Source organism: Cucumis melo, chromosome 4 (assembly GCF_025177605.1).
Source record: "Cucumis melo cultivar AY chromosome 4, USDA_Cmelo_AY_1.0, whole genome shotgun sequence".
NCBI lineage: Eukaryota > Viridiplantae > Streptophyta > Magnoliopsida > Cucurbitales > Cucurbitaceae > Cucumis > Cucumis melo.
The window spans coordinates 3226369-3250750 of NC_066860.1; the positions used below are offsets into that span (position 1 = coordinate 3226369).

Consider the following 24382-nt stretch of genomic DNA (forward strand, 5'->3'; position numbering starts at 1 on the left):
ATAAAAAGATTCGTGTCTTCGATAATTCTTCGATAATATGTGTAATGATATGTGTTTTTACAAAATACCAAGATCTAATATGAATGCCTAGGTATGAAAAAATTATAGTAGATGAAGTATTTTTTAGCGATTTTGATACAATGAAATTGACATTTTTTATAGAAACAAACATTTGTACTATTATTATTAATATTAATTAATTAACTATACCAAAAGTTTAATGATTTATACGAAGAGTAATGATTTGTTAAAGAAATGTATGTATAAATTAAAGAATGAACACCAAAATTAAAATATCCAATTATTTATTTTTTATACATTAACTGTTAATACAGTTATTTTTTGTTTTTGTTTTTAGAAAGGAGCATATTATAAAAAAATTTATTTTCAAATACAATATAAAATCGAAATTATTTACAAAATATTACAAAATCTAGTAAATACTTTATACATCAATTAATTTTATTTTATATACTTTTCTAATAATTTTAATTTTGTTGCTATCTATCAAAGTTTATCTTTAAAAAAAAAAAATCATTGATTAATAAGAAGTGATTTAATCAAACAATTATTAACGTTTCTAGTTTAAAAACAATATCAAATTAATCTATATTTATATTATTTGATTACAACAATCAATTAAATAAAATACCACATAAATCAATTGCATAAAATAATTATCTAAAAAACTCTATAAAATAAGGAATTTAATGGATTTAATTTAATTTTTTTTACCTTAAGTTGTAAATTTAACCATTATTCAAAATTCAATTGATAAATGTTTTCTATTTTATACAATTAGTCATTTATAAACTTAACGATTTTATATTAATTATTTAATGGTTCAATTGTTTTAATACTACCAATATAAACTCCTACTATAGTTTTAACTTAAAACTTCAGTGTTTATTTTGAGTACTAAGAGATTTGGTATAAAAATTGGATTAATGAGGATATTTTTAAGTTTAAAGGTATTTATGAAACTTTTTGCAGTTCATAAATATATTTGAAACAAAACTTCAACGGTTTTTACCTAAAACTAACGGTAATGGTGTTTATGAACTATTTTGAAATTCAAACATAGAAACATTTTTAACACAAACCATACAGTTTAGGGGCAATTTTTACAATTTAACCTAAAATAATATAAAACAATAAAATACAACATTTATATGAAATAAACTCTACTAAATTTGAAACAAATAATCTCACAATAAATCATAAAACGAATAAGAAGAATAATTAATTGGGAGGAAGAAAAAAAAAGTACTTCAATAAATCACAAAATATCTCAAATCTGCAGTACTAAAAAAATTATATGTAGGTAAATCGCATGAAATATATAAGTTGAGAAAGTCGAGTAAAACGACAATACACCAATATCAAAATTTAGAAGATAGTGACTTTTGAGTTAGCTCATAAAACATCAACTTATCGAATAACTTTTATGTAAAAATTAAAAAGATAGAATATTAGAAGTGATTATCTTATTATAAATATTTAACTGTTAATTCGTTGTAAAAATCAACCTTTTGACTGTTTAATTAAAAATCAATTCAACAACTCTAATTCGTTGTAAAAGAAGAAAAAAGGAAAAGAAAAGAATGCAGATCGATCCGTTTGAATCAAACGGCTGATAAAGCGACGGAGTTTAAATCACAACCGTCCATTTATATCATAGATGATCCAGCATAATTTTGATTGTTCGCCTTTCCAGTTGATCGTAATGCTTAAAGTGAAAAAAATCGTCACTGAGTCTTCACATTCTCTCCCGCCATTCAATGAGGCGCGCTGCTACTCCTCCTCCTCCGCTCCATCAACTGTCCGCCGCCGTTTCCACCGCCACGACTGCCACCAACACATCCCCTGCCATGTCTTCTCGACCTCCCGTATGTTACAACTTTTCTTCATTAAAGTATTTTTAGAATGCTTTGTTTTGTTCCGCGCATATGTTTTGTTCCGCGCATAACTGTAATTCTGTTTTTCTGGTACGCAGTACCGCGGCGGTGGCCGGTACGGACGCCACAGAGGCTTCTCGTCGGAACGGCCATACTCTGGCGGCAGAGGTCAATTCGTCTCCGATGATTCTCATTTTCAGTCTGTTCAGGAGTCCAACCTAGGGTTCCGGCAAGGAGAGAGAGGAGGCTATGGGAACAATGCTGGATCTTATACTGCACCTCGAAACCCTAGACCTCCGTCTTTTGGTGGAAATCATCAATTCCGACAGGCTCCGCCATCCACTCAGAGGCATCAGTATCGGGGACCTCATCCTCATACTCACTATCAGCAGCCACCGTCGTTTAATCAGAACCAAGGTGTTCGTATGCCGCAGCAATTTCGACCTCGGCCTCCAAAGCCGTTAGATTTTCGCCATTGGGATTATGCAAAGACACAGCCTCCATCTACTTGCGGTAATTTGCTTTTCCCTTCCTTCTGTTGAGATGAATTTGTAAAAGGAACTTGACGCATTTGTTATCGTTGTCAAAAATTTCAGTGCGTTGTTTGCTGGAACTCAGTAGTAACCGTAAGGAAGGGGAGATGGAGACTAGAACTGGTGGAGTGCTGGACACTTCACACACCAGTAGTTCACTTAACCGTTTAAGGGTAGACCATCGGATTATTATTATTTTATAAATTACGCAGATTGAATGCATTGGCTTAATCGAAATGAATGGAATAAAGTTGGATAGGTTTGTTGTGTGAATCGGAGCATAGAACTGGACTCTTATTCGTTTGATTTAAATGCTAAGAGAAGTCGTTTCCATGTCTGAGAGCAAGGTAATGGATACTTTTGGTTCATTGCAAGTCTTTGGCTGCATCTTCCGAACCCTGGACAATGGATGGTTTAGAAAAGTTTTTAGAGGTTTCAAATTCCAATTTCAAGGCTTTGCGTGTCACTTTACCACGGATAGTTTATTTCTTGAAATTTGATTTATACGACGATCTTATTGACGTCCCAATCATGCATCAAATAATAGAGAGATTTACCTTGAGCAATATTAAAATAGTTTAGATCTTTTTTTCTTTCTCTTCGTTGCAGGGTGGGATGTCATAGGGCATCCTCCTGACCTAGTCAAAAGAAATTACGGGAGTGTAAAGAAAGAAAAAGAAATGGCCTTATCTGGAACACTTCAATAGAAGGCCAGCAACCTAATACTATATCAGATCATCAAACTTACTCGGCCACTCAAATAATCCTCTTCTCATGAGCCATATCTTAGAAAATTGTTCCTGTTCCACTCATTTGCCCATAAAATATTTGGTTTCCCTAGAATGAATGACCATGCAACCAAATAGTTGATGTGATGGGGAAGAACCAAATTATTCTGCTATAGTTATTTACTCATTTTTGTTTTGTGTTGTACAGAGCGGTTTTCAATTCTTTCATACAACATCTTAGCTGACTACCTTGCTATGGATCACAAGCATAAGCTCTACCATCATATTCCACATTACATGTTGGATTGGGAATGGAGAAAAAACCATATTTTATTTGAGCTTGGATTATGGTCTACTGACATAATGTGCTTTCAGGTAATGGTTTGATAGAAGCATATCATTATTTCATTTGACTTGTAGGTTTACAAGTCTTGGTGATTGGACACATTCTTTAGGACCCTAATATTTTCTTAATATCACTCGAGGTTTCAAACTATGCAATTATTGTTCTTAGTTTTTTTTTTTTTTTTTGCTTGGGAAAAAGGAAAAGATAGGCTAAGTTTAGTCTAAATTCTGCATGATATCAAGCAAATATTAGGGTTTCATCATATTAAGTTAAAATGATGTTAAGGTGTCTGTATTTGTAGTTAGTGGTTTGACATGATTGTAAGGGTTTCCTTTTCTAGCCGCATGCTTTACATTAATGTCGTCGACAATTGGATGTGGTAATCAAAAGAATTGGCATACTAGGAAGAGAGAACTCAAACTTATTAGTGAACTAATTAATGGTTCTGGAACTCTTTTAGCAGCAGAGCATAATATTAGGGAGAAAATTTTCACTTGTTTGATAAGAAATTTTCCTGACTCTGTCAGTCCAACGAGAGATTTATGCTTCACGCTCTCCTTTGCATCGAGATGAAACTTTGTTATGTGTTTGAAAGATCCTTAGAAGAAATTGAAACTTCAAAGTTGTTTGGAGTTGGTAATTCTAAATTATGAAGCCTCGATAGACTCTTCATTCATTTTATTAAAATCTTGGAACATAGCAAAAATTGATCTTGGACGTGTTCTAATCTTTTATTTATCCTGTTTCTATTTTGGGTTATATGATTTCATCAACTTTCTTTATTTTTGTTAGCTATCTATCTAATAAACTATTGACATTTCAATTCTTTTTCATCTATTAGTACAAGTATGTCAAACGTCCATTTCTTTATATAATTCCATGTGCATGCAATTGGTATTGGTGTTTGACGAGGAGTGAGGACCTTTTCATTTTGTTGACTAATTTATTTTCATTGCCATTTTGCCTTAAATTTACTCATATATGGCAATGTCGTATGCATAAAATTTTCTCCAGGAGGTTGATAGATTCCGCGACTTAGAGGAAGCTCTGAAAGATCGTGGGTTCAATGGAATTTGGAAGGTAGGCTTAAAATTTGCTGATCTTTTAAACTGGAGACCGTGTGGAACATGTTCAATCCTTTTCTCGATTTCAATCTATTGCCAATTGAAACCCACACTTAGTTGGTAATATATTTTGTTATTTACTGAGTAAAAATTGAATTGAATCTTCTGTTTTTGTCTCACTGCATTTAGTTGTTAGCTTATAGTAGGATTGTTGTTTTTATACTGCGGCCAAGGACTCTTTTCCAGAAAAATATTGACTTGACACAAATTTTTATAAAACTTATTTTAAAAATATTGACTTGACACAAATTTTGCTCTTTATATAACCCTCTTGTACATTGAGCTTTTGTCTCTCTATTTTTCAATATTAATAATAGCGAGATTCGTTTCCTTTAAAAAAAATTATTATAATATATTTTTAGAAAAATTCTTTAAAAGCAGTCAATTATGGATAAACATTGTTGCTGTTCGTTTTAGCTTAGTTAATATAATATCTTAATCAACCACTTATTTTTCATAGTAAACAGCATCCCTTATTTTTTAAGATTAATTTAGCTGGAGCAGTTTTACTTGTGTTGCTATAAGTCTATAATTTGCAGCATGTGCAGTGGCGGATCTAGAAAATATATTGACAGAGAGGGGTAAAAGAAAATATAAATTTGAACCTGGGTTGAAAGGGGGGCTGACAGTGAAAATAACCACTAAGCTAACTATAAATATTGAAAATTAAGTAGTTTTCTTTATATATATTATATAAAGACAATAAAGTTGAAGGGGGCTCGAACTCCCCCGGGCCTATGCTAAATCCGCCGGTAAGCATGTGGGCATTTTTTAGATGAAGTACTTAATTTGAGGACTAAAAGGAGAGGAAAGAGGAGGTTATCTTTAAGATTGACATTTAGTAAGCCTATGAACACGTGGATTGGATTTTTTTTTTGGACAAACTTATGGGACTAAATATTTAAGGATTAAGTGGCATTCTGGATTCAGAATTGTATTAGAGAGGTTTATTTCATTAATTCAATGATAACGTGTTGTTTCGTTCATAACAAAATTGTATTAGATCAATATATATTTATATCTTTTTTATTTTTGTCATCGAGAGGCCTAGGTGTACAATATTTACTACAAGGTCCTTAGGCAAGGGGATTGCTGCCATCTTTTATTTTTCTCCTTGGCAATGTTCTAAAAGGCTATCAAGGCTTACATCTAAAAGCAACATTTACTTTTAGCCTCAAGACGTACTATGCCTCTGAACCACAAGAGGCTTATGTCTCTGTGGAAACGCACAGAGGCTTAAATTTTGTATGCACCCTGTAATGATTAGAAGAATAACACTAATTTGTCTTTTAACAATATAAAAGTTTGAGTTGTGAAAATACAAACTATTATTACATTTGATACGATGACTTCAAAGGTATCGAAGGAAAATACTTATAGTATTTGTCAAACCTATAAATGACAATAGTAGTGAGTTTTAAAAATACCATTTTTAGAATTTGTTTTCCCCGTTTAAGTGGCAGTTGAAAGGGGTTCTTTATATTTACGTTAGAATCAGTAGGCTTGGATCATGTTGAAAGCCCAATGGTAGTTTAGATTTACTTTGTCCTAATTTTTTATTATATAATTAGGCTCGTGTTGCCTATAAATATTTTTCCTTTATACCTTTATTATCATCACAACATAACGAGAAACATCTATATTGTGGTTTTTCTCTCTTTACTATGGTTTCCACGTAGACCTTCTGTTCTTTCTTCGTCTCAATTTTTCGATAATTTAGTTATCTATCTTTTATATGATTATTATTTTTAGCAATACTTGGTTGTACTAACTTGGGATGGTAAGGAATTAGGTTATCTGTTTGGACCACCAGTTTGCAAATGATATATATTAGGGGTGAGCATGATAGACCGAAAAATCGAGCAACCAAACCGAAGTCGGTCGAGAAACGGAAAGGGTCGGTTTCGGAAAGTTTCAAATCGAGAATTTTTACAAAGTATTTTTAAGTGTTAAATCGACCCGACAAAAACTAACCGACCCTTCCTCATCAATGCCAAGGTCGGTTTGACACTTTACTAAACCGTCGATTCGGAGCGACCGACCGATGATCACCCCTATATATATATATATGTGTGTGTGTTTTTTTTTTTAACCAAGGGAATTTTCCCTCTGGTTGTTGTCTTCAATCTAAACAAACTTTTGTCCGACTGTGATGCAGTTTTTGGCCTTAAGACAAGAAGGGAATGAGTTCCATCTTAGGTATAAACTGTTGTCCTCCCAAGTTAAAATTTTTTGGGGGACTTTGGGTTGGGTGCGAAGTAAGTAGCTTCCTTTCCACTTATTTAGGGCTCTCATTGGAAGGAAATCCTAGGAGTTGTTAGTTCTAGAATCCTATTTTGGAAAAGTTTCGGAAATGGATGTTCGCTACGAGAAGAACTTACTTCTCTGAAGGAGGGAGGCTCACTCTTATTCAGATTTTATAAGAGGATTTTTTTCTGTTTTTTTTTCTCGCCTTTGTTCAGATTTTCGAATTTGGTCTATATGAGGAATTTTTTGTTAGTATCATGACTCCTAATTCTTTGTATGCTCACGTATTCTTTCATTATCCCTGTGAAATTTCAGATTTCTTACTATAAGACATGAGTGCAAGTTGTATCTTAAATTTTAATATCATGGCAACTTGCGCTTATGTTTTTTAGTAAGTTGAACCTTAAATTTTAATATCGAGTTATCCGATGATTTTTAATAATTGGAAGGCTATTATTCATTAGTGTTGGGGGGTCTTCTCGTCCCCTTCTCTTGGGTTGTTCCTTCTTGTTCTTTCTTTAATATAATCATTTGTAACTTATAAAAAAAAATCATGGAATTATTCATCAAAAAAGAAAAATTAATATGATGAAATAATGATCATAGTATAAAGGATGAATTGTCACATAACTTAGCTATTTCCTGAATGCTTGATTGAAATAATAGAAAGTTTTTGTTGAGTTGAAAATTCTGATTATTTATTGATTAAGGTGTAGATGCGTACTGGAATTCCAGTTGATGGCTGTGCAATTTTCTGGCGAGTGTCAAGGTATGGTTATTAAGATTTATTTGTGAACTTGTTGCATGCAGCGTTTATCTTCATAATCAGGACGACAGTTTTCGGTAGTGATTAGAAAGCATGTCAATATCCATTATCTACTGTTGAGAGGGCAAAGAAGTGTAGATTACTTGTATAGAACCCTCATTTTGATTACATATGATGCAACCTCCAACTTGTTTTAAGTACATATTTTTGGACCATGGTTTCCCCACATGGCACGAAGAAATTTATTGGACCAACATATAAGTGGAACATGGTTTCCCCTCATATCACAAAGGAAGTTATTGGGCTTGCAAAAGTTGTGCTGTATTGTTCAAAGCTTTGACTGGATAGGAGTGCTAATTTCATCAAATTCAAATTCTCCAGGGATCAATAGATTTTCCTTTATTGCTCTATTTTGTTGTAAATAAGGACAACCCCTCAATGTTCTCTGTTTAATCTCTCTTGTTCCTCTTCTTATCCAAAAAAACCTCTCTTGTTGCTCTTTGATTTGACCTTTTGTACTCCTATGGAAGGCACCTTCTTTTGTATTTCTTTAGATTATTTGGTTGATCAAATTAATTGCTTTTTTTGTTTCTTATCTTAAAAAAAATATCTAACTTAACCAGCATGGGTTGGCCTAGTGGTGAAAAAGGAGACCGTCTCAACTACTAACTAAGGGGCTATGGGTTTAATTCATGATAACCACCTACTTAGGGAATTAATTTCCTACGAGTTTCCTTGATATCCAAATGTTGTAGAGTCAGGCGGATTGTCCCATGAGATTAGTCGAGGTATGCATAAGCTTGTCCGGACACCCACGGATAAAAAAGAAATCTCTAACTTGATTTGTGATGAAGCATGCACCAAGGGTTTTATATTGACTGCAACCGTTAATATTATTTGTACTGCTTTAATTAGTTTTACAGTGAATGTGTACTGGAAATTTTATGTCATTAGCTGCAGTTGATACTGGCCAAATTTGTCAGGATTAGGATTCTGTCTATATTTCATCTGGTAGCAGTTTTCTTCTTCTTCGTTTTTTCAATAATTTTTTTTTTGCAGAGTTTCTTCTGTTTAAGTGCTCGGAATTTGATATTTTATTTATATTCATAGGTTCAAGCTTCTGCATGAGGAGTTTATTGAGTTCAATCAGCTTGGACTACGGGACAATGTTGCCCAGATATGTGTTCTGGAGGTGTACATCATATTCTGCTAGCTTCATATAGTGTAAAAATTTGATTATATTGTGTGATCTAGTATGTCATCTATGTTTATACTAAATACACATGCATGCCCATTCTATAATAAACGTGTATGGATGCAGGCCTAGGCATCAATCTAACATTACAAATTGGTTTCAAGATAAAAACACACATGACCTATCTACAGGACACAAATCTACTTAAAAGGAAATGGCGAGTAGCAACTCCCTATTCAAAATTTCAAACTTGCTAACTAACCGGAAACTACCCATTATAAATTCAAATCAGTACTTGGAACAGAAATTCCTCTTTTACATTTTTTCTTGGAATACATCCTTGTAATTAGAGGTCCAACAGGATTTATGTATCTGTTTCTATTTTATATTTTAAACTCCTTAAGGGAAAAATAATTTTCTTGGAACTTTTCTTAATAAAATTGGCAGAATTTTCAGAGTAATGTTAGAGATTATTCTTTTAGAGAGTTACTTTAAATTCCTTAATCATTTCTTTTGTTGGTTATCACCCGTGTTTCATAAATTTTTTGCTCAGTATTATTTTTTGTTGAACAGCAGAGGAGTCAAGATAATGGTGACAATTCAGTTACTCCGCCGGTTAGGTAATTTAGGAGTTTTCTTTTGCTGATAACCTCTTTTTGCTGTCTTAAGTTTTGAGAAAGTTTCATGAATAATGATTAAGTTAATTAAGTTTAGGGGGTGTTTCGGGCAATAAGTAGGTTATTATAATTGGGTTATAATAGTTTGTAGCGTGTGATAAGGGTACTAAGGGGTATCAACCTAGTTGCGATGCTTGAGTGCACCTGCTAATCCTATTACTATTATTGTTGTACTTTGTACTCTTTTTTCATTATATCAATGAAAATTTTTGTTTCAATTTAAAAAAGAGTTTGTGTTTTGGGTATAGATTATTTTGATTTGGGCTATTTTAGTATGTGCTTGAGGTGTAAATTGTTTTAGTTTGAGAAGGAAATAGTAAAAACTGTAATAAAGAATAAGAAGATGATGAATGTAAAATAGTAAAAGTTGTAGCAAATGGGGAGTTTTAAAATAGTGTTACTGTAGCTAATTGAGGACTTTTAAATTATATTTACTATAGCAAGTAGTGATTATTATAGTCTTAGATAATTATTGCCCCAAACACCCCCTAATGATTTATTATTCAAAATAAGTTTAGATCTCCCTTGATACTTTCTCTTTTCTTCCCATTCACTGTTCCCGTTAACAAATAAGTTCCAATGAACGGTTTCTCTTTCTTTTTATGGTACAATATTTTTCTGGAAGGTTCTGTGGTTGTAAAGATATAATAAAATAATTTCTTACCCTGCAATTCTGGATCCATGACCTGGAACTTAAAGTTTACAGCTTCTATTATTGCTGTCTAATGATAACATTTTTGACGTGTGTTTTCAGTTCATATCTATGAACTCTATGCTCCTTACATTTTTAGTTTCTGAAAAGTTTGTATTATATCTTTGCAGCACATCAAATCCCAATAGAGTTGTAGTATGTAATATACATGTCCTGTATAACCCTAGAAGAGGAGAAATCAAGCTTGGCCAGGTATTTTCTCATTTAACTTCTTTGATTCTCTGCGCTTTAGCAAATAAAGTAGATAGATCCGTACAATTTCACTTTCTGCTATTCGTTGGTCCTTGATACTGCAAGTCATTGTTATGCTGTAAATTTTTTGCTGATAATGGAGTTCTAAAGCTCCAGTAAAAATGTTTGTGTTATGATATATAATTAAATTATCTTCACCCATCAGCATAAGCTTTTCAGTAAATTGATAATTTAAGATGGTATCAAAGGTTGCTTCAGGATGTCTTGTGTTCAATATATTGTTTTCCTTCCTATTTAATATTTGTTTCCACTTGATGAGTCTTTCTTCGTATCTCAAGCCCGCATGTGGGGAGACTGTTAAAAATTATATTAAATATTCTTTTAGTTTAAGCTTTTTGGTTGAACTGGCGATTTAAGAATTTGAAGCATGTCTATGACCTCTATTTAAGTTGCATGTCAAGCTAAACATTTTCATTATTGCTTTTGCAAGCGTAACTTGTACAATATTTTAAAACAGGTCAGGGTTCTATTGGAGAAGGCTCACACTATTTCAAAAATCTGGAACAATGCTCCAGTCGTTCTCTGTGGGGATTTTAATTGTACACCAAAGGTTGTCTTGTCGAGCATTCTTAGTGTAACGCAGTTTGATCTCTTGAATCTTGATAGTTATACTTTTAGTTTCTTCAGTACAATTATGAATCTATGATGGTAATAGTTTTTTTTTTTTTTTTTTTTTTTTTTTTTTTTTTTAATTTTATTTTAATAAATGCAGACCATATTATATAACTTTATTTCATTTTTACAAGTGCAGAGTGCATTGTACAACTTTATTTCCGAACAGAAGGTAATACTTTCTTAAGATCTGTGTATTCATCATGGTCAGGACGTCTGATAAAAAATCCTATAATCCAAGTATTTCCTTAATTACAGCTAGATTTGTCTGGATTGGATAGAGACAAGGTATCGGGACAATCTTCTGCTGAGATTTTCCAACCTTCATCACTCTATCGTAATCCTTGGTAATATTTGACTGGCTAGGTTGCATTGTAAGTTTCATACGATCACATTAAACTAAAGAAAAAGCTTGTCGAATGTGCAGGTTCCAGAATGCCAATGGTTCAGTTCCCCTCCAGCGGAGGTCAGAATCTAGTGATTTTGAAAGGAAGCCAGATAGTTCTGTGACTGACATACAGAAGCAAGATTGTTCACACAACTGCGTGGAAAACGAGAATCTTGCATCAGTGAATAACGTTTTGTCTCCTGATAGGTCTCACATTGACATTGATGCGCTTGATACTTCTTGTAACAATTTCCAACTTGGAATGAAGGGTACTACTCTACATTCTGAAGGGCAAAAGGAAGGTCAGCATAGTGCTTTGTTTGACCACAAAAGTGTAGGGGAAACAACTTTCTGTGAGAAGACAGATGGCTTCAACGAATGTTCAATCACATGTGCTGAAGATGAGTTTGCTGTTGGTCATACTAGTAAAAGAGTTGGTGAACTAGTTTCTCCTCTAGGAACCGACCCTGAAGTACTTCATCTCAATGAAACTGAGGAATGGCAGATAGAAAAAGTTGATACCTGTTGTTTAAACAATACACCTTCTACAGATGGTTTCAAGGATCACAATTTTGGCAAGCAAAGCAAAGATTCTGTCAATACTATTATCTTAGATGATGTACAGCTTGATTCTCAGACAGTTTTTTTGGATCCAAAGAATGTTTCTTCTACACCACCTTGCAAAAACTCCATGGCCGACACTGCTATAGACTCCTCTGACGTTGTAACTTTTGGCCACTCAATTGCTGGAGTTGAGAAGGAAAGCTCCTCTGACAGGAATATTGAAGGTGGCCCATCATTGGGTTTGCCCAGGATTGAACCAGCAGTGGATGAGAGACCAGAGATTTTATCTTCAGATGAGCAGGACGTAGCCGCATTAAATGGAAGCTTAATCGAGGACGATCGTACATTTCTCTCAGCTCTGCATGATGTTGAAGATCCCTTTTCATCCGATGTTCAGCATTCTGGTAGTCATCAAAGCTTGGTTGCACCACCCACTGGATTTGAGAATAATTTGTTACCAGGATTGGATACCAAGTCTCTTGAAGTCGAATATATGATTCATGATCGCTCATTATGGACTCCGAAGGAAATAGAAACTGCTACTGGCAATGCAGATAGCACTCTAGTTGAACACTCTCTAAGACTTAGAAGCACATATACTGAAGCTGAGGTGGAATATTCTATCAATATAGTTCTTTTCCTCTGATGCAAATGATGACTATCACTCCATATGATTTTTTTTTCTCTCTCTTTAGTGTATGCTTCTTCCTTTAGAAATATACTCATAATTTTGTAGTGGCATCTTTGCAGGATCTTTCCGGGACCAGAGACTTGAATGGGGAACCCCTGGCGACTAGTTACAATAGGTGTTTTCTGGGCACTGTTGACTACATATGGTAAAGTTATAGTACTTCTTAAGTTTATGAATAATGTTCAAACGCTGCCTGTTTGGTCTGGAAATTTAAGGGATTTATTAGTATTATGATTATTATGATTATTATTATTACTACTACTACTATTTTGAGAAGGGGGGGTAATCAGCAATGTATCAAAGTAAATAGAGCTTGGATTTCACAGTAATATCCAGTTCTGCTTAATATTTGTATAGGCGTTCAGAAGGTCTTCAGACGGTTAGGGTGCTTTCCCCCATAAGGAAACAAGTCATGCAGCAGTTGACTCAGGGATTTCCTACAAAGGTATGGTATATGAACTGCAAGTTGGTTTAAAAGTTTAAGAATAGGATGCTTTTGACAACAGGTGGTCGGTGAACATTGTCCTGCGATTGCAATTGCAACAAGTTTTGCCTTTTCCCCTATCTACAAGCAATTGAGTTCCCTCTTTGCCTTTTTTTAGGCTTCTCTTGTTTGGGTTTGACCTATGTTTTTATAACGCCACTCCATGAAATTGGTTTTACATTGAACATTGTTCTGTTTTTCTCCGTAGAAATTGCTTGGATGGAAAAAAGTCTATTAGGATTTGCACATAGGGTCTTCTGCTTCCGTTGCTTGAAACTCCAATAATTTGCGTAGACGAAATATTTTTCTTAATCCTTCTATGTGCCTTCATTTCTTCCTGTTGTGATTGTCTCATCTTTCCTCCTATGGGTGAAAGTGAAGTCATGATGTATGAGTCAAGTGGGAGTGCCCAACCTACACTTTGAAAGGATATGGGAAAAGGATGGAACAAAGAGAATCACTCCTTTTATAACAATATTTATTATTATTATTATTATTTTATTTGATTCTTAATATATCATTTGATTTCATGACTTGTACATCATTCGTTAAGTCAAACATAGACAAGAATGGATGATAAAAATACAGAAACTTCCGTACAAAGTCAATGAAATGTCAAATCTTTTACTTTAACGCAATCTGCCTACTATTGAAGTTGAATGATAAAAGCAATTTTTGGAGTGGTTTTGAAAATGTCAAATGATTTTAACAATTTTAGAATCACTTCCGAACATGCAATAAGTTTTATTGAAGAACCGTTACCTATTGCTTTGTCAACTGTTTTAAGTTTAATTTTGGAAGGTACCTAGATAAGAATATTAGTATAGTATTAGTTAGGGGTGTAAGTGTAATTAGATGGAAAGTTAGTGAATCTTTTTATAAATAGTGGATGGGTGAAGGTGGCCATTGAGTGGTTTAAGGCTTGAGTTAGTATGCTCAAGAGGGAGGTTTCCAAGTACTTGTACCTCATCTTGTATTTCATCATCATATTTCAAGATATTCAGTTCTTATTCTAGTTTTGAAGGATCCTAACAAATTCCTTGTCTGTTTTATTTAATCACCACTTTGCAGAAATGGGGCAGCGATCACATTGCCTTAGCTACTGAATTGGCATTTGTAGGGAGTCGTGAAGAGTGATACTATGAATCCTAGGTGCAAATGATAACAAGTAAATAAATCATTTTCTTTGTAATGGGAGGTCCTTTTATTTGAGGAACCCAGCTGGTTCCAACAGCACCAGTCTGCAGGTGCAATATTGTTAAGTTGGAGGAGATAACAGAGCATAAGACAGTTGAGTTTTTTCCCCTATAATAATTGTTATTGTTTTATTTATAGATGTAGCTTTTCATCATTGCTCAGTTTCAGGTTACTTTATAGCTGATGTTTTAATTCATTAATTATTGGCCTGGATGAGCTATGCCAATTGCTGCGTTGCAGTTGAATTTTTCTTTTTTATATTTATGAATTAGATTGGAATGGGCTCCCTTGCTGAACTGCCTGCTTTTTTTGTATTCTAAGAGTGTAGCCTAATGTTTGTTGTAGGAATGATACCTTGATTACATAGGAACTTATAGAGTAGTCTTCTGAAAGAAAATGATAAATTTCATTCAAATATGTACAATCTTGAACATGGTAACTCATTTAACTTACTAAAGAATACGAGTGAAAAAATGCTCTGCATTGAGACTGAAATATCCAGATTGTGCAAAGTACGAACATAAAAAATATCGAATGTTATTTGTTTGACTTCAAGTCCCCCAAGACAATTGATGGGGGAAAAAGAATAAAAGTATACATTTGTACAATGCAATAATCCGAGCAAGCAGCAACTCAGGTGGGTTTTTTTTTGTGACAAATTCTACGATTTTTGGTGACTAATACCTGCATCACCAACAAGTACGAGGTGATCCCCGTCTCTGATAAGGCATGTATCCTCAACTTCTGCTCCTTCTTTAGTTAGAACCATTGCTATTGGAATCCCATACTTTCTGGAACCTATTTCACGTAGTTCTTGGATGGATTTGGGTAAAAGCACTACCTTTCCAGAAATGTTTCCCGTTTCAGGGCAACTGAGAGTAACTCTTGGCTGGTAATTCGTTCTCATGCTTCGGCTATTGCTAAAACTGAGTGATGCGCGTTGTAGAATGTCCCTTTCACCTTTATGATTTCAGAAAGCACTTATAATATATGTTAAAAGCTGGCTTTAGAAAGTGAGTTCTAATCGTTTAAGATAATTTTTAAATTCTCTACGCACAATGATATAAAATCTAGAGTATTAATGGTCTAGTAAGACCAATATAAAAGTGTTCCTTTTAGGTTTTAGGTTTTAAAAATGTGTACGCAATCTAGAGATTTTGATTCATTAGTTCCCTTGAAATTTGGGAAATTGAGACAATGAGTTTCTTAAGTAAGCAAAATAAAACCTCACCGGTGTTGTTAGTTGTCATGAATCCCACTAGTGAGTTTTGATAATTATTGCTCCTCCTTCTAGGAGGCCTATCATAAAACATTGATTCTTGCACGGGAGAGGGGCAGGAGTTTTCAGAAATCCGCGGTGGCATGTTTGATTCGCTCGGGAATTTTATGTATTTTGACTCGGGATCTTGTGGAATATGGAAAGCAGCTGGTGTATGCACAGCTTGCTTGACAGAGAATAGTTCTTTTATCTTTTCATGGCCTTGATGATCTGCCAATCCTCGAGGAGTCCATCCATTAACATCTGGCTTATCAATGTCAGCCCCCTGATCTAAAAGGAACTTTACGGTTTCACTATTTCCTTCACATACTGCCATGTGAAGAGCTGTTGTACCGTTGCTTCTTGGTAGCGTTATGTCTCCACCACAATGGATGATGGATTTGAGCATATCTATACTGTTTTGTTCTGCAGCGGTGCAAGCAAACTGAGCAACGTTGCCTGAAGATATTTTGGCACCGTTGTCCATTAGAAGCTTGACTATGGACTCATGCTTCCCTTGTATTGCTTGCCAGACGGGTACGTTTCCTTCAAAGTCTGCATAACATAAGAGCCTTGAGCAAATTAACTTCCCCAACTTTTCAGCATCACGTTGCAGGAAGTACTACTACAAAAGATACCTCTTTGGTTCGGGTTTGCTCCATACTCTAGGAGTAGAGCTACGCAGTGTTCTTTTCCTTTGGCTGCTGCAATATGCTGAGAATGAAAAATGGCAGATAAGTTTAACAACTCCATTTCGATTGATTATGGTTAGCAAAGATGAGCAAGAATAATAGATAGAATTTGTGTACTAGTGCAGTCTTCCCATCTTTGGCATCTACTTCATTTGGATTCGAACCCCGCTTTAGCAATTGATGCAACAATAAATCATCACCACTATCGGCAGCATGGTATGAAGTGAGAGGCATTTCTGTTTTGGCCCTAGACAATGCCTCTTCTGCTTCTTGCAAAATTTCCTCCATGATGGGGTCTTTTATCTCCTTCAGGCGCTGCGAGATAAAGTTTAAACATACAGGTAGCCAAAACTTAGTGCCTTCGCTTAGCACATAAAGTCTAAGTCACTCGTAAACGCCATAGACTTGCTTTGCATCTGGTAGATAGATAGCAATCTTATAGCTATAACAACTAAACCAAGTGACCAATCACGAAATAGATAAGACTGTTTTCTCAATGATGTCACTTGAATCAGTGACATTCTTTAAGCATTCATAATTAACACTAAGTTCTGAAGGAGAAAAAATTGATGCATGAGCTACTCCAACCTTCAATCTTGGGATTGTTTGGGAGGTTGGAATGTAAATAGGATCATTGGAAATCTGAGGAGCATTTAAATGAGTGGGGAATCGAGGGCAAAAACATGAAAGTAGTGGAAAATAACTGAATTTGGCATTACAAATCGAGTCTATAGCCCTCAATCCAAATATGAACAAGGTGGAACTGATTACAAACCCATTCCATTCCATCCTCCCAAAAGCCCCTAATTATTGAGATACTAGGAACTTTAATGATTAATTTTCTCAAACAAGTGCAATCTTGGGATATCTTCATCATCCTTTCATATTTTGTTTTAGTCAAGCAGTGTAGGGAAAGAAAAAGTCATCTTATTAGGGAAAGTTGCTGACCTTAAGGAGATTGTTCATTATTATTGCTCCATCCCCAACGCTAGCTTGTACCAAGTTAAAAAACGAGGTACGATTCAAACGCAACAATTGACTCAAACGGCTTGTTCGGACTGTAAACAATTGTGGTTTATAACTAAGCACACCTATCTCACCAACGACATCTCCCTTTTTTGCTTCACCCACAATCTGAAACAATCCTTGTCAAGAAAAAACCAAACCGCCTAACATCATTTTATGTGTTGTCAATCCCATCAAAATCCAGTTACCCTAAATTGTTAAAATAGTTCCACCTTGCTCCCTTAATTACCTCTTCCATTCCATTTCTTTGTGTAATAAGATCCTGCAAGGTGGAGTAAACGTCAGAAGAAATACGACTCAATCAAAAAAGTATTAACTTCTTGTCGAGGTTACAAAGAAAAATAATACAAGAAGCCATATTTCAGTTGGTATGCATACGATAGTCTGTATATTTGGCAGTTCATTTGGTCTATAAGGCCAAATTTAAGAACGAATCAAATCAGAAGGGTCGATTTCTCAATCTTTCTGAGCTCCTACAGGTTGAAAAGATTGAGAGAAATAAGTCCAGCACCACCCCAACTAATAATCGAAAGGATGGATTTCTCAAAAAGTTGATGATTCCACATTTTTTTAAAATGAAATATATTTATAGTGGTAAAGGTCAACTGCTAGAATTTGTATAACCTTCAAATTAAAAGGTCAAAGGCTGAAAATCTTTAGTCTTAAGATTTGGCCTTGGATGGATGAAGCTTTCTCGTGTAAATAAAACTTCATATTCAGAAAATGCTTGAAGGTACAGACAAGAAGGATACAAAAATATTTGGAATGTGTAGTAGATCAAGGGATCGTTTTTTCTCTTACCACCGCGCCAGTGACAATGATATAGAAATCTGTTGGTGCTTCATTCTGCAAGATGATATCTTCTTTGGGAGGGAAGTACTCTGCCTTCATTTCAGTTACCTTCCAAAGTCAAAAATCGAAAGCCACTTAAAGGTTAGTTTTGATGAATGAAAATTAACCGTTGTGCTTTCTATATAATTTGATTTACTAGCCTTAATAGCAAGATTCTCAAGCTTAAGGGATCGATTGATGGGTGGAGTGAGGTATTAATGTCTGCTCAATGCTTGAGGTTTCGAGGCTCAAGAAAGCTTAAGGAAGTTGATATCTCAACTCCCTTTTTTTTTGTAGTGTTTACTTTTATCCAAATCGTTATGTTAACACAGGCGTGGGCTCTAAGAAGTTAGGGATTGAATTTGAGATCGTTACCAGTTGAAAAATCAAGTCTGTTGATACTCCATTAAACAAATAAGTTCTATCAACAAGTGAATAGAAGAGATGGAGGGCGATGCTAGATCTGATGGCTTTTGGAAGAGAATCAACTGTCTCTTGTTGTTGTAATCCCTCTAAATCAGTTCTGAATTTCAAACACAGATGAGCAAGCATCTGTTCTTGAAGCCGAACGGGTAGTTGATTTCTATTGGCGAAATTCGAGGATGCTTGAATGGTGTCCCTCTGAAATAACTCAATGCAACGTTATGAAGATGAACACACAAAAATATTCAAGATCAAAGATAAAGGAGTAAGTTACTGTCTTTTCAATCACTGATAAATCAAACAAACAAAATAGAAGATTTTAATCTCTAACGTCAAAGGATACATCGATGCATTTCAATTATCATTGTGTTATGCTTTCTTGAGGTGGCTATTGGAAGCAGTTGTATTCCTCTATAACCACCATTTCACGAGCTCATATCCAACTATGAGCGTAAAGAAAGAAAGAAAGGAAGGAAGTTAAGATAAACTTACAAATTTCCTGGTTCGACTGGTGCCATGGACGATCAAGTTAGTCATATTTCCGATGAGATAAGCTTGCAAGCCAAGAATAAAGAAGAGGTAAAAGACACAAAAAGTAACTTCTTGTTCATTTACAGGATGCAAATCGCCATAGCCAATGGTTGTGATAGTGGTAATTGACCAGTAAATGGAAGTCACATAACGTCTTGCCAAACTTTCTGTATGAAAATCTTCCATGGATAAGGCCAGCCATGTCTTTTTTGGGTCCGGATAGTTTGCTGCTATTAGATAGAAACAGCACGCAGCAAAATGAACCGTGAACAGGCACACCTATACACACACACATACATACAATTCAATCCAATCCTCATCAGGTAGAATCTGCCCAAAAGTCATTTATGGCTTTCTCATTTTGAAATTTATGCTTTTTCTACTTGAATTTTGAAATTAAAAAAAAAAAAAAACGTGTTTTGACAACTACTTAGGTTTCATTTGGTAAACTCTTTGTCTTTTTGTTTTTTTGAAAACGAAGGTTATTCTCTCAATCTCTTACGATTATTAACATATTTCTTAAGTACAATGATTGAATTCAATGGATGGAATTTAACGGATTTTTATGTTTTCAAAATTTAATTTTTTTTTTTTTTTTTAAGGTAGGTGTCTCTTAAGATGCAATTAAGTATCGTTCTTTTAAAATTGTTGATATAGATTGAATACCAAAACAAAAGAACATGTTGGGACATATAAGCTTCATATTAAAAATAAAAATTAGAAATCATTTTCTTAACAATTTAAAGCATGAACTCGGTTATATCTATTTGGTCTCTAGACTATTACATACTTACGTAATATAGGAAATTTTAAAAAAAAAAATTTATTTAGTTGATCCTGAAAAATTCATTTGAAAAGATTGATGATTGATTTTAGATATGAATATAAATACTATATGGAACAAAATTATAAACCTTTAATTTTGTATATTAGTTATGGCTGAATCTTTTGTAACTAAATTGGTAATTTTTCAAAGGTTAGACAATTCTGTGAAAAGTTTAAATGAATTTAATAAAGCAAAACATCCAGTGCAGTCTACTTACAAATATAAGCTTAGCGCATCGAACCATGAAATAGTTGTAGTTCCTGTCCTTTTCTAACCTGCCACCATTATTGAAGGGGACAAAGAAAAATAAATCAACTCTTAATCATGGACTACATCTATCATATCTCAATGTATAGAATAACCATGTAAGAATATAAGGATATAAGGATAGTTTTCAAAAGTATTTGCTTGTTTTTTCTTTTTCTTTTTTAACTATTTCGACTTTTTAATTTGCATATTAAAGTGATATATTGAACTATTAGCCAAATTTCGGAAAGAAAATTAAGATTTAGACAACTATTTATTTATTATTATTATTTAGATTTCAAAACTTGACTTGGATTTTAGAAATAATGGTATCTTAGATAACAAGAAAATAAATAGAAGATGTGTTTATAAACTTAATTTTAAAAAATGGAAATAAAACGAAGTGTTATTTATTTATTTTTTAAAGATCGATACTTTGTGAAAGAATTGTTATCGGGGCAAAATTTAGCTAACAACATGCAGCTGAAATTTGCAAAGATGAGGATTTAAGCAATAGTTTTGATTTAAGAAAGTTCATTATTATTTGCTATTTTACCTTGAATTTTCATCGGTGTTCTTTGAAAATAGTCAATAAACAACAGGGGAAATGTGCAAAAATAATGAGGATTTAAACGTAGTTTTGACTTGTGAGATTTTATTATTTTCTAAAAATTATTTTAATTCATCGATGTTCAATGAAAATAGTTAACGAAAAGCAGGTGAAATTTGCAAAGATGAAGATTTAAGCATAGTTCACAATTATTTGCTATCTTAGCTTTTAAAGACTGCTTTATGATATATGAATCTTCATCATCATTTGGTGAAAATAGTCAATATTATTACTTTAAATAATGAAATATTATACCAAAGTACAGCAAAAAAAAAAAAAAAATACAAATATAATAAAGTTTAATCGATTTTTATTGATGTCTTATCAATGTTTATGTTATTGATAGATTTGTAAAAAAATTTGTTGTGTAATTTAAATAATTAAATATGGATATTTTATGTCAAATTAGAAACAAAATAGTTAATAGATACTTAAAAAAAACTTTGGAATACTACTTTATTTTCTATATTTTTGGTTTGATTTTGAGTGTGTAATTGCAATGTGTAACATTCTTAGGAATAGTATCTGTAAATACCGGCTTATTAATAAACTTCTATCACTATTACGAGATAAGTTTGATCTAAATTTTGTTTTCTGCATTGTGGTTTGGAATATTTTTTTAAGATATTAATTTTGGTCCATAAACCTTAATGAATTGTTTGGGGGAAGGATTGGGTTGTGGAGAGTTAGTGTTATGATAAACCTAGTTTTATCATAATATGTGTTTGGGAGAAGTGTTTAAAAATGTAGCTTTATAATAAAGATGTGTTTAGGGAAATGGTATAAAAAAGTAGTTTTATGGGAGAGTTGAAGAGATAGGGTTATGGGGAATTAGAAAAAAGTTTAAGAAGGAGAGAGAAGAAGTGTTATGATAACCTAAAACATACAAGGATTGGTTTACCATAACCCAACCCGATAGTGATAACCTTTGGGCCAAACGGTCCTTAAATGTTTTTAACTTTTGTCCATGTTGCCTTATTTTTTACTTTATATCAATTTGGTCATTTTACACGTAAAAATAATCACTTTTATTTTCATTTTTAGAATAAATAATGAGATAGTTGCAAATGTAGCAATTATATTCAAAATAATTAAGTATATAGCAACATTTTAAAAAATTGCAAATATAGCAAAATCTGTCAAAATCTATCAATGATAGGAGTCTATCACTGAAAGACCATGTAGTAAATGTTGGTCTATCACTCATAAACCATAAGAGTCTATCAACGATAGAAGCCTATCACTGATAGATTTTGCTATATTTGCAATTTTTTGAAAATTGCTACATACTTAATAATTATTCTAAAAATTGCTACCTATTATAATTATCCATAAATTAATCGACTAGTATTTATAAACTTGAATTTAATTAAAAATATCATGTTAGATAAATTAGGAAAGCTTAACTTATGTCATGATTTCTCTTAGAAATGTAGGGGCCTGAGCTTCTCAATTTCATGTTCTTTATATATAAACACATAAATCTGAAGTTAATAATTGGGATTCAGCTGAAATCATGTAAATGATCTTTAATGAGTTTGATGAATTTGTAAAAATAGTTTTAATATTTTGTTGTTTATCTGTGAATATGGGTGAGGTTTGTTTTTAGTCGATTATAAATCTGTGAATCTGGTGGTGTTTTCTTTTCAGAATATTAGGGAATTTGGTTGTACCTTGCGAACATGGAACTGACTCTTCGAAGACGCCATAGACGAAGCATATTGAAGTATCCATAAGCCTGAAGCGAAGGAGGAAGAATAGCACGAGCCACTTCCGATGGGATGATTGACACAACATCCAATACCAACCAAGATTTCGCATACCTCAGTGCAATCAGCTTCCGATCATCCACCAGCAGGTATGTTGTTTTATCCAAATATGCCACAAAGAATGTCAAAACTATATCAATGGCGAAAAATCCATTCACCACATTGTCGAATACAGCAAGAACTCCCTTTGGGGAAGGTATGAACCCGAACTCAAACGGACAAACCCACGCCGTGTACAATACAAGAAATATCAAAAACGTTTCCCAAGCTCTGCGATTCAATTCATTAATTCATGTAGTTAATAATAATAAGAAGAAGAAGAAGAAGAGGAAGAATGAGGTAATTAGAGTTTGTCAGCAATAATCAAGAACCTGTAATTGTAATCGAATGGCGATATTGTAAGACGACGGAGTTTGATTCTTCGATTACTTTGTCCATTGGCACCTAGCGGCGGCAGGATTCCTCCGGTGAGACTGTAATGGCTACCGTCGAGACTGTAATGACTACCATCGTGATCTCTCGCTACTTGCTCGATCTCTTTTTCTTGCTCGCTCCCGCACATTGATCTCCCTATTAATCCCTTCTTCTTCTTCCACTTCTGTTTCGACATTTTGAAGAAAATAATAATCCGTAATTCGTAAGCCTTCTCTCGATTCAGTTCCTACAAACCTGAGCCTGCAACAATTAAATTAATCTCAAAATCACGATCACAACAATCTGAAGAAGAAGAAAAAGAAGAAGAATGGGTTTAATTACATAATATTGTAAGAACCTGTAATTGTATATCGAAAATGGCGATATTATTAAACGACAGAGTACGTTTAACTCTTCTCTCGATTTACAGATTCTTCATTTCAATAATCTCAGCTACCTAATTCCTAAACCATTATTAATCTGAGGCAGCTAGGAATTCTCAATATAATCCTCTATCCCGAATTATATATTCCTAATTAATCTCTTCCTCATCCTCCGGCCGTCGATCCAGTTCTTACAAATGTGAGGCGCGCGGCAAGCTAAGTAGCTTGCATTTAGGGAATTTGAGCTGGAAGAGAAGTGAAAAATGGTTAGTTTATGAATTGATGAGTAAAGAAAAAAGGAATATAATTAATCCAATATGGGCGAGCATGGCTAAAAATGGAGAGAAAGAGAAGGGAAATGGAGGAGGGGTTGACGAAGAACGGCCATTGATTATTGGATGTTGGTCCCGACTCCCATGGTTGGTTTGTTGAGAGGCATTACATTATTAACTACCTGAACCTGAAGCATTGTTGTGTGCGTGAAATTAATTAGTTATGGAAAGTGACTTTCCCTTCTCGATTTGACGTTGCTTTTATTAACCTATCATTTCCTTCTTCTACTTCTCTACGGCCCCCTTCCTATTTTTCTTATTTTATTTTAATGGACAATAATTAGATCTTAACTTTGCTTTGCGTTGGATTCGATTAGAAAATAGAAAAAAAAAAAAAATTGATTAGGACTTGGGTTGTGCAACTAAAGAATCGGCTGATCGACCCCAACTCACGACCAATATATATGTATGCACCTTGAATGATAATTTGTTCGCGTTGCATATTAAAAAGTGATATGAAAATTTGTGAGATAAGTAAAGAATCGAGTTGATCGTTCATTTTTTTCTAACCCGAATATTTTGGTTTGGTTCGTAATTTTCCTCTAACCCGGTCCAATCTAACTTATGTACACCATGCCCTACTTTTTTTTATTTTGTCATCCGATCAACTATTTGCTTCTTTTTTTG

General features: G+C 33.8%; 2 protein-coding genes across 3 annotated transcripts; one reads left to right on the top strand and one right to left on the bottom strand.

Annotated features, from left to right (window-relative positions):
* The first annotated feature begins 1718 nt into the window (after nucleotides 1-1718).
* LOC103503807 (carbon catabolite repressor protein 4 homolog 6) lies at nucleotides 1719-14710 on the top strand. 2 transcript variants are annotated; one of them, XM_008468162.3, is made up of 15 exons: nucleotides 1719-1889; nucleotides 1997-2411; nucleotides 3368-3534; nucleotides 4520-4585; nucleotides 7593-7645; nucleotides 8753-8834; nucleotides 9411-9457; nucleotides 10337-10418; nucleotides 10936-11028; nucleotides 11230-11262; nucleotides 11349-11437; nucleotides 11518-12652; nucleotides 12793-12878; nucleotides 13091-13178; nucleotides 14289-14710. In XM_008468162.3, exons 1-15 carry the CDS (start codon nucleotides 1782-1784, stop codon nucleotides 14352-14354), a joined length of 2610 nt encoding a protein of 869 aa, XP_008466384.2. In that variant the 5' UTR covers nucleotides 1719-1781; the 3' UTR covers nucleotides 14355-14710. The 2 variants fall into 2 exon arrangements, with proteins under 2 accessions (XP_008466384.2, XP_008466385.2); XM_008468163.3 differs by having other exon boundaries at nucleotides 9414-9457.
* Nucleotides 14711-14935: 225 nt separating this feature from the next.
* LOC103503806 (potassium channel AKT1) lies at nucleotides 14936-23695 on the bottom strand. Its single transcript, XM_051083664.1, has 13 exons — nucleotides 23399-23695; nucleotides 22998-23301; nucleotides 22531-22896; nucleotides 20219-20276; nucleotides 19137-19454; nucleotides 18597-18842; nucleotides 18192-18290; nucleotides 17620-17652; nucleotides 17313-17498; nucleotides 16482-16679; nucleotides 16311-16386; nucleotides 15646-16227; nucleotides 14936-15374 (listed from the first exon to the last, which is right to left on the bottom strand). Exons 2-13 carry the CDS (start codon nucleotides 23234-23236, stop codon nucleotides 15076-15078), a joined length of 2700 nt encoding a protein of 899 aa, XP_050939621.1. The 5' UTR covers nucleotides 23237-23301; nucleotides 23399-23695; the 3' UTR covers nucleotides 14936-15075.
* Between the last annotated feature and the right edge of the window lie 687 nt (nucleotides 23696-24382).

What these genes read in the sequence shown, in the direction of transcription:
- LOC103503807 (XM_008468162.3), top strand. Translation starts at nt 1,782, where the DNA reads ATGAGGCGCGCTGCTACTCCTCCTCCTCCGCTCCATCAACTGTCCGCC. An exon ending in CTGACATAATGTGCTTTCAG is followed by an intron (nt 3,535 to 4,519) that starts GTAATGGTTTGA and finishes AATTTTCTCCAG; the next exon opens with GAGGTTGATAGATTCCGCGA. An exon ending in GGCACTGTTGACTACATATG is followed by an intron (nt 12,879 to 13,090) that starts GTAAAGTTATAG and finishes ATATTTGTATAG; the next exon opens with GCGTTCAGAAGGTCTTCAGA.
- LOC103503806 (XM_051083664.1), bottom strand. Translation starts at nt 23,236, where the DNA reads ATGTCGAAACAGAAGTGGAAGAAGAAGAAGGGATTAATAGGGAGATCA. An exon ending in CCATTCGATTACAATTACAG is followed by an intron (nt 22,897 to 22,997) that starts GTTCTTGATTAT and finishes ATTGAATCGCAG; the next exon opens with AGCTTGGGAAACGTTTTTGA. An exon ending in AAAGAAATGGAATGGAAGAG is followed by an intron (nt 17,499 to 17,619) that starts GTAATTAAGGGA and finishes GGATTGTTTCAG; the next exon opens with ATTGTGGGTGAAGCAAAAAA.